This window comes from Eretmochelys imbricata, chromosome 1, assembly GCF_965152235.1.
Source record: "Eretmochelys imbricata isolate rEreImb1 chromosome 1, rEreImb1.hap1, whole genome shotgun sequence".
Lineage (NCBI taxonomy): Eukaryota > Metazoa > Chordata > Testudines > Cheloniidae > Eretmochelys > Eretmochelys imbricata.
This window is the reverse complement of record NC_135572.1, coordinates 258,524,994-258,539,513: the sequence shown is the minus strand read 5'-3', so window position 1 is coordinate 258,539,513 and position 14,520 is coordinate 258,524,994. Positions and strand designations below refer to the sequence as shown.

Here is a 14,520-nt window from a genome sequence, read left to right as displayed (position 1 = left end):
ACCAGCAGGAGAGTGAGTTTGTGTGTGGGGGGGTGGAGGGTGAGAAAACCTGGATTTGTGCTGGAAATGGCCCAACTTGATGATCACTTTAGAAAAGCTATTACCAGCAGGACAGTGAGGTGGGAGGAGGCATTGAACAAGCAGTTCACTTAAGTGATGTGTACTCCCTGCTCTCCTTCCACTTTTCTTACTGGTTATCTTCTTGAAAGGAGCCACCAATTCACCTACTCAGTAATTTTGAGAAGCCTTCATTCTTGTAACCACTGATGTGACAAACAATTCCTTATTTTATTGTGATAGAAAGAAAAGGTGTCAAACGCCCAGAAAACTAATATAGAATATTGAATTGTACTTAGATTCCCTCTATTCTGCCACTTCCATTTATTTACAACCAAATTTTCAAAAATGGCCACTGACTTGGCTGCTTCAAGTTTTTGACTGCCCAACTTGGTTTAATTTTCATAAGTACTGAGCATCTGAAGTTCCCATTGACTTCAACTGAAATTGTGGGTGCTCAACACCACTCCCTCAAATCAGGCATCCTAAAAAGCCAAGACCCCAAGTCAGTGGCCGTTTTTAAAAAAAGTTTGGCCATCTTGTTTACTTCAAGTAGGAAGACTGGAAATAGACCTTCAAAATTAAATCGGAGAATCACAATCTCCCTCTGCCCCCAAATGATTGATGTGCATAGTCTGTCTATCACTTCCTTGCAAATTAGGCTAGCTGGTCAAGAATGGCAAGAAACTAGATGGATACATTGAAGATAGTGATGTGAGTCCTTTTCTTTGTGAAGTTGTTGTAATGAATACTGAAAACATCCATACTGACTCCCAGCACATATGGATAAAAATTCTAATAGGGTTCAGAGAGCAATAGCTTGGGAGACTTCAGCATTTAATCAGTATCTTAGAGTTTGTACAGCCTCTCAGGACAATGTTAAGATTTTCTATTCATCTTATCTTCTAGTTATTATGCTCGTTCAAGTCAAAGACTTGCTACAGCACATACTTTTTAATAATCACACATGCCTTACCTGACAGTGAACCTGGTAAAAACAATAAAGTTGCCTTAATTTCACATTTAATAGTGTAGGTGTATTTGAAATCTTTGCTTTAATTATCAAGGCCTTTTTAACCTTGAATTTTTGATATTTTCCTCATGAGCCTGGAGTAGTTTTATAAAAACGGCAGAAAACTTACTTCCAAAGTGAGCCACTTCAGACAATTCTGAAGTACTTCTGCAAATTAGAAACTGCTCTATGCAACCCAAGTACTGAACCGTGGTTACTTCAAAGCCTTTGAAGAGCTTCAGGTGAGAAAGGAATGGAATCTGCACACGTGAAGTACGCAGTAATTTGAAATTCTGGGAACACTTCACATTTTAAGAGCAGTCCAAATAATTTTAAATTGTACTGAGCTCCACTCATTATTGAGTTAAAGCTATCTTAAATTAAATTTTATAGAGTTCTACAGTTTCAAGCAAACTCAGTGCTGTATATACTCAAATATGTACAGTATTTAAAAAGGATTGTTTTTTCATACCACAATATCATAGGCACATCTACAATGTAACCATAAGGTACAGTACTGGATTTTCAGGGACAAAATCATGTTAAATTCTATACTTTTCACCATACAGAATAAAACTAACATGAAATGAAACCTTAAAATGCATAACTGATGTTTTCAGGATCACTATTGTAGATATTTTACACAAATGATTTGCTTTAGCCTATAGTTGAGAAAGATTTAAAATGAAATTACATTCATCATATAGAAATTTTTAAATGGAAAAAAGTATATAGCGCATATGAAACAAAACCTGCTATTAATTTAATTTACAATAACGTACAGGTAAAGGTAACCCACTGTGGATAAAATGAGGGAATTAGCGAGAAATTATAATATTAATGTTTAAGATTTCCACTCAGAACTCTGCTGAATCAAATATTATTTTGAAGTGTATGGAGGTGAAAGGGAACGAATATTTAAGATCCAAAATATTTACACTCACTGTCAGAAAATACCTTATATGCCTACTATAAAGTCAAATTCTTCTGCTTCAAAATGAAATCCCAACATTTATCATCACAAGGAATTGGCATGATATACTTCCATACTATGACATTCATTGATCCAAAAAGTACCATCTTGCAGAAAATATCCTTAGGAGTCTGACTGAGTATTTAAGCCACCAAGTTAAAAATGAGCCAGAAAATTCAACCCAGTACATCCTACTGAATGACTTCAAGCTTTTTTGTAAAGATCAGTTTAGATTCTGAGCAGCATAAAGAAAAGGACTCACCACCCATCCTACATCCACTCCCCATTTTAGGTTCTGTATATGATAGACTGTGAAGTCCTGTTAGCAGTTTCCTACCGACTGTGTTTAAGCAGTTTGCTAGAAAGATATTAACATATGTGTCCTGGCCAGTGTAGACAAGGCCTATGTCTTAACATATCTGTTACATCATAAAGAAATACAACTGAAATAGCTATGAGTGGACATATATTGGGTATTTATGAAATAAAAATGATTATAACTGAAAACTTGAATCAAACCTGTTAATATCTTGCTTTGTCTAACTGGAACTCCCCTTTCAAGAGAACTAGTTCATTTTTTAATATCCAGTAAATAAGCCAAGACTGGCATATTGCACAATTGAAATATCTTGCAACATTCTTCCCCTTTCACTTTAATTATGCTAACTTATGGCTAAATCCCCTGATTAAGCTAGTTATTAAACTAAAGGAATGAAGCAAGTACTAAACAGTGTAACAATGTGTTACAGCTGTTTAGCAAGAATCACAATATCATCCTGAAGAGCACAGAACGCTGAATCAGTCATCTATCAAAATCAGTTGAGTTCATAACTATTAAAAGATTGTATGCCAAATTTTGCTGCATGTCCTGTTCCACCAATGCAATTCTATGATGCTCTGAACTGACAGGGCATATTTTCTGAAGGGGTTTCCTGAGTATGTATTTATTCAAAATCTTAGACATATCAAGATTATAAAGTCTGGTCTTTCCTAGTTTTATTGAAGGATCTCCTGGAAGATAGAAGGATATTTAATGTGAGACCTTAACACCTTCACTGAAGGGTAAAGGCGTTGAATCTATAACTTAGGCCTAATCTCCATACACTTCTTGTACTGATATAACTATGTCAGTTAGGAGTGTGATTTTTTTTTTAAAAACCAAAAGTTATACCAGCACAATGCCCATTGTGGATACAGTTATACCACTGTAAAAGTGGTTTAAGTTTAAATTGGTGTATCTTATTTCCCTTCCATTGAGGAGAGGGGGAAGAGCTATACTAGAATAAACACCTTTACACCAGTAATACTGTGTCCACACTAGGGGGATTGTACTGCTTTAGCTATACTGGTATAGTTTACTCCTGGAGGAATTCTGCACCACTCTGCAATGTAGAATTTTGCAGAAATTAATGTTGAGCATGCAGAATTTCCTTTCCCCCCACAGAAATGGGCTGCAGTGCTGCTAGCCGCCACTAGGGACAACTGGATGTGGCAGAGCTGGGTTATTTGCAGCTGGGCTCTGGGGGCAAAGAGGGTGTGGGATCTGGGTTGAGGTCACCCCATGGTTGAACTCTGGGGAGCAGGGTTTTGGGTGTATTGGCTGGGGGGCCCCACAGGTGGGCTCTGGGGAGGAGGGGTTGTGGGTGTCTGCCCCCCGGATGGGCTCAGAGGGCGGGGGGAAAGAGGGCAGAGAAACAGGAACTAGGTTGTCAAAGGGGTTTCTTTAAAACTCTACTCCGGGGGGGAATGTGTGTGTGTGTCTGTATTGATACAGACATACTTGCTGACAGGTATTTTGAAATAAATTACCAAAATAATTGAAACTGTCATGATTATGTAGTGTTATTTTAACAAATAAAATTTGCAGAATTTTTAACTTCTTGGCACAGAACTTTTATTTTTTTGGTGCAGAATGGCCCCAGGAGTATATAGTTAACAGCAGTACAATTTTTGCGTTTCCAAGGCCAAAGGCTTCCTGGACTCAGAATGCCACTGAAGTTAAATAGGTGTAAATAAATACACAATGTTGTTTTAAATGGAATAAATATCTCTTCCCCTCTTAATTAGTATTATGTATTATTTGAATTGCAGTTGCCTCTAGAGCAGGGGTCGGCAGGCGAGCCGGTTTTTAATGGCACGCTGCTGCCTGCCGGGTCCCAGTCGCTGGCCCCGCTCAGCCCGCTGCTGAACCCAGGCTGGTACCCCGGCAGGCAGCAGCATGCCATTAAAAATCCTGCCTGCCCCGCTCTTCTCCCGCCCCGCAGGATGAAGAAGCTTGGTCCTGCCGGCTGCCGCTGCAGGACAGGCAAGCTCCCCCCTCCCCCGCTTCTTCCCCCAGCGTGCTGCGTTCCTGCCCCTCCTCCTCTCCCTCCCTGCCACCGATCAGCTGATGGCCCTTGCGTGGGAGGGGGAGAAGAGGAGCTGTTCTAGGGAGGAGGCGGAGAAGAGGTGGGGACGGGGCCTTGGGGAAGGGGGGTGGAATCAGGGCATATCCCCTCCAGCCCCCTGCCATGAGCCACTCTGGGCAGGGGGCTAGGAGCACCCTCATGACCCCAGCCCACACTCCCAGCCCCCTGCCCTGAGCCCTGCACCCCCTCACACACACCCCAGCCCCCTGCCCTGATCCCTGCACCCCGCTCACACACACCCCAGCCCTCCGTCCTGATCCCTGCACCCCGCTCACACACACCCCAGCCCCCTGCCCTGATCCCTGCACCCCGCTCACACACACCCCAGCCCCCTGCCCTGATCCCTGCACCCTGCTCACACACACCCCAGCTCCCTGCCCTGAGCCCTGCACCCCGCTCACACACACACCAGCCCCCTGCCCTGATCCCTGCACCCTGCTCACACACACCCCAGCTCCCTGCCCTGAGCCCTGCACCCCGCTCACACACACCCCAGCCCCCTGCCCTGATCCCTGCACCCCCTCACACACACCCAGCCCCCTGCCCTGATCCCTGCACCCCGCTCACACACACCCCAGCCCTCCGTCCTGATCCCTGCACCCCGCTCACACACACCCCAGCCCCCTGCCCTGATCCCTGCACCCCGCTCACACACACCCCAGTCCCCTGCCCTGATCCCTGCACCCCGCTCACACACACCCCAGCCCCCTGCCCTGAGCCCTGCACCCCGCTCACACACCCCCCAGCCCTCATCCCTGCACCCCACACACACCCAGCCCTCTGCCCTGAGCCCTGCAACCCCCTCACACACACCCAGCCCTCTCCCCTGACCCCTGCACCCCCAACACACCCCAGCCCTGACTTCTGCACCCCCCACACATACCCAGCCCCCTCACACCCCATGTCCTAACTCTTGCACGCCCCACATTCCCACCCCCACCCCTCGCACGAAATGGGAGCTGCCCAGATAAGCACTCCACACCCAAACCTCTTGCCCCAACCCTGAGCCCACTCCCTCATTCTAGCTCCTGGCCAGACCCTGCACTCCAACCCTTAGCTTGCTCCTTCACCCCCAGCCCTGTGCTCAGTGCACTCCCACCCTCAGCTCAGTGCAGAGAGAGGACGAGAATGGGCTAGAACCAGGAAGAAGGTAAGTAACCACTCTATGTGGGCAGGGTCAGGATCCCAGACCGGCAGTGGGCTGAGCAGGGCTGGCAGCCAGGACCCTGGCTGGCAGGACCCAGCAGATGGAACCCCAGACGGGCAGCGGGCTGAGTGGCAGCGGGCTGAGCAGCTCAGCCCGCTGCCAGTCTGGGGTCCCGGCCGCCAGCTCCGCTCAGCCTGCTGCCGGTCTGGGGTTCTGGCTGCCGGCCCCTTGCCAGCCAGGGTCCCAGCCTCAGGCCCCGCTCAGCATGCTGCCAGCCTAGGTGAACGGAACCCCAGGCTGGCAATGGGCTGAGCGGGCCAGCGGCATAAGATCAGCATTTTAATTTAATTTTAAATGACGCTTCTTAAACATTTCGAAAACCTTGTTTACTTTATATTATATAACTATTGTCGTATGTATAGACTTATAGAGACCTTCTAAAAAACATTAAAATGTATTACTGGCATGCGAAACCGTAAATTAAAGTGAATAAATGAAGATTTGGCACACCACTTCTGAAAGGTTGCTGACCCCTGCTCTAGAGGCTCCGATCAGGGCCCCAGTTGTGCTATGCAGGGTACATACATACGTGTAATTTAAAATATCCAAGTCTCTGTCCCAAAAAGTTTACACTCTTAGAGCCTAATCTTACAAACATTTAAGCACAGAAACAATTAAAGATAAGCATGCAAATATTTACAGGAGCAGGGCCCATATATTAAGACAATAAATGGAGAAAAACTGATGAATCAGGGAGAAGAGTGGGAAGAACAAGGTAAACAGTTACATGATTGTGTTTGTTATAAGAAGCAACAGTCACTTAGCCCTGGTCTACACTTAAAAGTTTTACTGGTATAACTATTTTAGTTAGTGATGTGGGGTTTCTTTTACCCAAACAGTTATGCCTGTAAAAGCCCTAGTGTGAACACAGTTATATTTGTAAAAAGTTGATTTAGACCTGGATAATTATTCCTCTTCCCATATGGGAATAGCTATACCATTGTAAACACCTTTATACTAACATAAGTGTGTCCACACCTCGGTGTTGTACCACTTTAACAATACAGGTATAGGTAAAGCGATACAACTTTCTCATGAACATAAGCCAATGGGACCTGATCTAAAGACCACTGAAATCCAAGTCCATGAGAAGCTCTCTATTGACTTCAGTGGGCTTTGGATGGGGGGCAAGACTTTTAAAGGTATACTGTATAGGCATCTAAAGATGCAGATAGGTATGCAGTGGCATTTTCAAAAATACCTAGACACCTAACTCCCATGAGGTTAGGAGCCTTGGAAAATCCTGCTAGGTGCCGATCTGCATCTTTAGGCACCTAAATATCTTTTAAGTTCAAGCCCAAGGCCCTTAATGATTCATCTTTCTTGTATCAGAGGGGTAACAGTGTTAGTCTGTATCCACCAAAACAACGAGGAGTCCAGTGGCACCTTAAAGACTAATAGATTTATTTGGGCATACGCTTTCGTGGGTAGCTTATGCCCAAATAAATCACCTGTATCTGTAATTTTCACTCCATGCATCTGAAGAAGTGGGCTTTTTACCCACAAAAGCTTATGCCCAAATAAATCTGTTAGTCTTTAAGGTGCCACCGGATGCCTCCTTTTCCATCTTTCTTGTGTCTTTTGATGTCATCATTTATACCACTTCTCCAGTTTTCACCATGGCCCCAAACTAGCAAACTCTTACACATGTGAGTAACTTTATGTGTTTACAGTAGTCTCATGAAACTACTCATGTCCACAAAGGTACATAAGTATTTTCAGGATTGGGGCCATAGTCTTCCAGCCTAAACAGGATTTGAAATATATATAAAAAAAACACAAGCAGGGGAGGGGGAAAAACTATACAACCCCTACTGCCCCACACTGCCTTTTAGATTCTATTTACACACCATAAAGGAAAAAAGGGAACAAATGCATTTCTCCCCTTTGCCAGTCACTTTTAACCTTCTAGGAACTAAATCAAAATAATTATTCTCCAAAATATTCAGATATTAAATATGAATAAAGTCAAAACTATGAGTAATTGTATTTTACTTAACTGTACTTGAATATTGAAAGTAGAAAATAAAATATAATATTTTAAGGCATTTCACACACATGCCCTCCCATCCCTTTCTGATGTACAGTATTGACTTTTATCCCCCATCTAGTTTAATTATAAGAATGCTAAGTTATCAGGGAAAGAGAGAAACAAACATTGCCATAAAAATTGCTTCAGTCTTGGTTCAGTAACCCAACACATAAACAAAGATGACATTTAAAAGACATCCTCTAAAAGACCCGGCCATGAAAATATCAGATTCTGGGCTCTCTACACAGACTATAAATACTGCCGGACACCAGCTCTTAAATAAGGTCAGACTCTCTCTAGATCCTTGAACCACGTTGTTGCTCTTTGGGTCCAAATAGTGCTATCATGGCACAGGCAAAACTCCCAATACCCGAGAGAGTTTTACCAGGATAAGTAGGACACTGCAGGGGCTTGGGCCTAGGGGAGGCTTGCTTAACCCCTGTACTCTGCAGTCATGAAGGAAGCAGGACTCGCGAGAAGCATGACTGGTATAAGGAGAGCGGTCCTGCCTCCTTTGCGTCCAAAGGGCTCTGCTCTATGTTATGGAGAACTGCCAGGTGGGGCCCTGCTGCAATACGTGGTTCCTTCCTCCCGCTGGGGGCAAGCAGCCACTCCGGGGACCAGCCTCTGCTCTAGGACGAGACCAACTTCCCTGCCTCTCTCTCCTCGGCAGGAAGAGCAGGATTCTTCTCCTTTCCGTTGAGGTGTCAGCGCAGTGGCCTTCCCTGCCCCCACCCCGCCAGCTTCTAAAACCTCAGCCCCTTCCCCCCGCTGCATCCTCCCCCCTTCCCCAGCCACCTGGGCTGCGGGCTCAACTGCTTCCCTCCACTCCAGCCCTCCGCCCACCTGGCTGCAGCCTGCTCTCCCCAGACACCTGGGCTGCACCCTCCACCGGCTTCCCCCCACTCCAGCCCTCCGGTCTCCTGGCAGCCTCCAATATTACGCCCCAGCTCCCAGATCCAGATCCTGATCCCCCAGATCCCAGCCCCCATTTTCGCTGCCCCTTACCCGAGGGCTGCTACCTCGGAGCCCTGCGGCTCTGCAACCTGGGGGCAAGCCCCGGCCTCTGCCCCGCCCCTCCAGCGAGCAGGGCAGGGGGCTCCCACCTGATGTAGGGGACAAGCGGCTCCACGTGCCCCCCTAGCACGGCGATCATATAGGAGATGATGAAGGCGGCCGAGGACCAGCAGACGAGCAGCGCGGGGATGAAGGCCACTCCCGGCATGAAGCACAGCATCCTGCCCCGGGGGCCCGCGGCCGCAGCCCACCCCGGCCGGGCACGGGAGGCGCCGGGCAGCAGGAGCGGCCGGGCGGGGTGGCGGAGCGGGCTTTGTTACGGAGCCAGTGAAGTCACAAAGCGGATGGGACAAGGCTCAGCGGAGGAGCCACGACCGGCTGCCAGCTCCCCGCTCTCCAGAGACACCCCGAGAGAGGGTCTCCCTGCCCCGCCAGAACTGCACGGTCTGTCCCCGCCACACACACACACGGGGCTGTTCCCCTTCTCTCGCTCTCGGGGCTTCTTCGCTCTTCCTCCCCACCCAGGGCTGGCCCCGTCCCCTTACACGCACACGGGGCTAGTCCCTTCTCTCCCGCGCACAGGTCTTCCCCTCCACGGGGCTATTTCTCTTCACAGGCGCGACACACACAGGGCTGCCTCCCCCACGGACACCCCGCGTCTCTCCCCGCACCGTCCCCTCTCACACGCAGGCACACGGGTCTATTCAGTCTCACAGCCAGGCTTAGCTATCTAGTCCTTTGGCCCCTGGCACATTCGAAAAGTAAGCCCATTCAAGGAATTGTCTCTCTCCACCCCCTCCTGACGTGGGTCTTCCTCTCTCTCTCTCTCTCTTATGATTTATTGGGTAATAGTGTAAAGCAGCTAGTGCTTTCGTCCCCCGCCCCCAAGTTCACACAGAGACTTCTCCCATGGAGTTGTTCGCAGCGCTTCACCGTTACCGCGCGCGAGGGGAAGGTCCCCTTTCGCTTTCGTTTCTGCCCTTCACGTGGATATTGCTGCTCCTCGCTTCCCCTTTTTGTTTCCTGCACGGAGGAATTCAGGGTTGGCTGGCGTGAACGCCCCAGCAAGCCCTGACTCTCCGACTGACGGCCGCAAAGTTAGTTTTAGCATTTTTGAAGCAGACTTGCTAACTGCCCCTATCTCTAACCACCGTTATCGCCCCACTGAGAACAGAGCTGGTATAAGGAGATGAGGAGAGTAGCGAGATGATTCTTTGGGACACATCCAAATGGTAACATTTATTTTACATAAAAAGAGAGGGGAAGAGAGAGAAACACCTTAGATGTCTTCCCTCCCATCTGCCTTTCAGCTTTATGGTACAATCATAGAATCATAGAATATCAGGGTTGGAAGGGACCCCTGAAGGTCATCTAGTCCAACCCCCTGCTCGAAGCAGGACCAATTCCCAGTTAAATCATCCCAGCCAGGGCTTTGTCAAGCCTGACCTTAAAAACTTCCAAGGAAGGAGATTCCACCACCTCCCTAGGCAACGCATTCCAGTGTTTCACCACCCTCTTAGTGAAAAAGTTTTTCCTAATATCCAATCTAAACCTCCCCCACTGCAACTTGAGGCCATTACTCCTCGTTCTGTCATCTGCTACCATTGAGAACAGTCTAGAGCCATCCTCTTTGGAACCCCCTTTCAGGTAGTTGAAAGCAGCTATCAAATCCCCCCTCATTCTTCTCTTCTGCAGGCTAAACAATCCCAGCTCCCTCAGCCTCTCCTCATAAGTCATGTGTTCTAGACCCCTAATCATTTTTGTTGCCCTTCGCTGGACTCTCTCCAATTTATCCACATCCTTCTTGTAGTGTGGGGCCCAAAACTGGACACAGTACTCCAGATGAGGCCTCACCAATGTCGAATAGAGGGGGACGATCACGTCCCTCGATCTGCTCGCTATGCCCCTACGTATACATCCCAAAATGTAACAATCTTGTTATAGAATTAACTTGAGTGATCTAGTCTCCAGTTATTTCCCTTCTGTTAGCCTGTCATGATGGAGAGTAGCCACACCATCTAACAACAGGCCAGTTGCTGTAGCACCCTGGCTGGGTTAAGTAAGAGTTCCCTCAGCTGAGCCTAAGGCTAGCTAGCTCAGGCTGGGTAATGAGCCAGCTGGGCTGCAGCAGAATCACCTGTTTGGCCAGCTGCCCAACTGGCTGCAGGGAGCCAACAGGTCTCTATTTAAGAGTTGTTTCAGAGTAAGCTGTGTTCATCTGTATCTGCAAAAAGAAAAGGAGGACTTGTGGCACCTTAGAGACTAACAAATTTATTTGAGCCTAAGCTTTCGTGAGCTACAGCTCACTTCATCGGATGCATTCAGTGGAAAATACAGTGGGGAGATTTATATACATAGAGAACATGAAACAATGGGTGTTACCATACACACACTGTAACGAGAGTGATCACTTAAGGTGAGCTAGTAGCAGCGGGGGGATGGGACCTTTTGTAGTGATAATCAAGGTGGGCCATTTCCAGCAGTTGACAAGAACGTCTGAGGAACGGTGGGTGGGGGAATAAACATGGGGAAATAGTTTTACTTTGTGTAATGTAAACACTCCCAGTCTCTATTCAAGCCTAAATTAATTGTATCCAGTTTGCAAATTAATTCCAATTCAGCAGTCTCTCCTTGGAGTCTGTTTTTGAAGTTTTTTTTGTTGAAGAATTGCAACTTTTAGGCCTGTAATCGAGTGACCAAAAAGATTGAAGTGTTCTCCAGGTTTGTGGCACTGCAGTGAGCTGCACTGCCCTGAGAATGCTTTTACAAAGTATTTTGATCTGTGACCAGCTTATGTTGATTTATTTAAAAAAATATGTTTTCCAGGTTATCTTTGCAAAGAAAAGGGCTGGATATTTTGTCTAAAAATATTAAAGTTCAGATTTGTATTCTCCTTTCTAGTTCCCTACAAGAGGGAGGCCCAGGTCCACAGGCTTTGTGTATTCATCCTCACCAGGAACAAAAGCTAGCTCATGTTAGCTAACACACAGTAAATTCTTAGTGAAGACAAGGCAATGTGTCATTTTAAAACAAGTTTGCACGACATGAATTCAGAACACAAATTTTTGCTGAGTGAAAACAAGGCATAAGAGGTCCAAAAGCCAGTTCTAGACACAAGGGGTATTTACATTGCAATGTAATTTAATTTACATTGCAATGTAAACTCCACGTTAGTGGGACTTGAGTCATCTGACCCTGGGTTAGAGAACCCAGGGTTTAAGCATCTACACTGGTTGTTAACTCTAGGTTAAAAAATTTCTAATCCAGGCTTGAATGTAGGGCTCTGGCATCCACACTGCTGCATGCAGACCCAAGTCAAACCAACCATATCCCAGACTCCCTAGTGCCATCCTGAGATGTGGCTGGAGTAGCCCTTTGACCATGGAGCAGTGTGGGAAAACTTGACCTTCCATCCTGCATGCTACAGGAAGTTTGAATAGCTGCCAACACATCCTGCCAAGCTGTCATTTTGGTTTGTGTGTTCCCAGCTACCAGCACCAGCAACATGAAAGAGGCAGCTTTTAAATAACTTATTTTGCGTGTGCTTTCACTCCTGTGTCAAGAAAAAGGTAGAGCTTCCATGAGATGCTGGTTGACCTTTCCGCCGTGTATTCTGAACTATCAAAAGCACCTGACAGAGCTAATGATGGAGCAAGAGGAGGAAGACGCAGATGTGACAGACTCAAACTGGCTGATACTGCTTATGACGCTTGCTTGGTACAGCTGCTGATGCCCCCCAAGTAGACTTGTGCTTCTGGAGCAGGGCCACGAGTACAGACCTGGTGGGACCAGTTAACATTATCGTGCAAACCTGAGATGACCAGCAGTGGGTCCAGAACTTTTGCATGAAAAAAGCTACATCTCTGGAGCTCTGTGAGTAGCTTGCCGCAAGCCTCCAGCGTAAAGACAAAAGTGTGAGGGTGACCATTGTGATCCAGAAGCAGGTTGCTATACTGTCTGAAAGCTGGCTACCCCAGACTGCTGCAGGTACGTTGCCAACCAGTTTGGTGTTGGAAATTTGACTACGGGTAAAGTAGTGGTGGAAATTTCTGAGGCAATAAGGGGTGTTGTTTATCCCAAGGTGGCGGGCATAAAAGACCAACCATACAGTGGTTTTCAAACTTGTTTTCTGGCAACCCAGTTGAAGAAAATTGTTAATGCCCGCTACCCAATGGAGCTAGGAATGAGGGTTTGGGGTGTGGGAGGGACTCAGGGCTGGGGAAGAGGGTTTAGGCAGGGGTGAAAGCTGCGGGGTGGGGCTGGGAATGAGGGGTTCAGGGTGTGGGAGGGGGCTGTGGGGGGGTCAGGGCTCTGGGCTGGGGGTGCAGGCTCTGGGGTGGGGCCAGGGATGAGGGGTTTGGGGTGCAGGAAGGGGCTATGTGTTTGTGGGGGCTCAGGGCTGGGGCAGGGGATTGGGGCACGGGTTTGGGCCACTGGCTTACCTCAGGCAACTCCAGGTCAGCGGCACAGCATGAGTGCTAAGGCAGGCTTCCTGCCAGTCCTGGCACCGCAGACCTCACTGGGCCCCGGAAGCAGCCAGCAGCAAGTCCGCCTCCTAGATGGAGGCGCACAAATGGCTCAGTGCGACTCTCGCCTGCAGGCACTGCCCAGCTCCCATTGGCCAGTTCCCAGCCAATGGGAGTGTGGAGCCGGTGCTCGGGGCAGGGGCAGAGCCCCATGGCCCCCCCACCTAGGAGCTGGACCTGCTACTGGCCGCTTCTGGGGCACAGTGTGGTGTCGGAACAGGTAGGGACTAGCCTGCCCTAGCCGGAAAGTACCGCCAATAGGACTTTTATTGGCCCAGTCAGCGGTGCTGACCAGATCCGCCATGACCAAGTGTCTTACATTCCACAACCCAGTACTGGGTTGCGACTTGCAGTTTGAAAACCACTGCTGTAGTAATTGCTGGTTTTGAGAGAATGGAGTTTTCTACTGTGCCATTGATGGACTCATGTACCCATAGTTTTTCCTTCTTAAGGAGCACATGAGTACTTAAACTGCAAAGGGTACTACTCCATTGTTATGCAGGCCCTTGTGGACCACAGAGGGAAATTTATGAATGACAACATGGGTTGCACTGGGGAATTTCATGATGGCAGAGTTTTTTGCCCACCACAGTCTATATTCATGGACAGGCTCAGACACTATTCCCACCAAATGACACGGTCATAAATCTTGGTTTTTGAAACTGTACCCTGATTTAAGAGGCCCTGGCAAAAGAAAGTTTAATTACACTCTCAGCAGATGTAGAATAGTTGTTGAATGTGCTTTTGGCAGTTTGAAATCCTGTTGGAGATGTCTACAGACCCATTTGGATTCCAGTGTCATCAGTGCTGTCCGCCTTACTGTGGCTTGCTGTACTCTTCACAATCTTTGTGAAGCCAGAGGTGAGCCCCTTTCTGCTGAATGGACCCATGACCACGAGGGGCCACTGAATTGGTACACTCAGTCAGAAAGTCCACCTATCACAGCTGGAGCTAGATGCACCTGGGCAATAGAAGTCAGGGATGCTTTGTGCTCCCACATTATGGACTTGCATGGCCTAATAGAAGTGCGGGAAATAGTATCTTTATGAATGTGTTTGTGCGAGATGGAGATGGGCTTATTGATTGTAGTGGGTTTCAATACTTGGGGAGGTGGGTGTTGATTGTCATGCAATGTACTTATAAATGATATGACCACTTCTGAAAAAGGTGGATGGTGTGAATCATAGTATAGATTGATGTAGATCAGCAATTCTCAAACTATGGGGCGGGCCTGCCAAGGGAGATGTGGGAATTTGACAAATATCACTTTCCACATTGCCAACCTTCC

At 47.5% G+C, this 14,520-nt stretch overlaps 1 protein-coding gene across 1 annotated transcript in view; it reads right to left on the bottom strand.

The window, feature by feature from the left end:
• Positions 1-9,288, bottom strand: part of DRAM1 (DNA damage regulated autophagy modulator 1) — a 36,416-nt gene extending 27,128 nt beyond the window's left edge. The window contains exon 1 of the mRNA XM_077807539.1: positions 8,796-9,288. Within this exon, the coding sequence (XP_077663665.1) occupies positions 8,796-8,926 (131 nt within the window). The 5' untranslated portion in view covers positions 8,927-9,288. The remainder of the gene's footprint in view (positions 1-8,795) is intronic.
• Between the last annotated feature and the right edge of the window lie 5,232 nt (positions 9,289-14,520).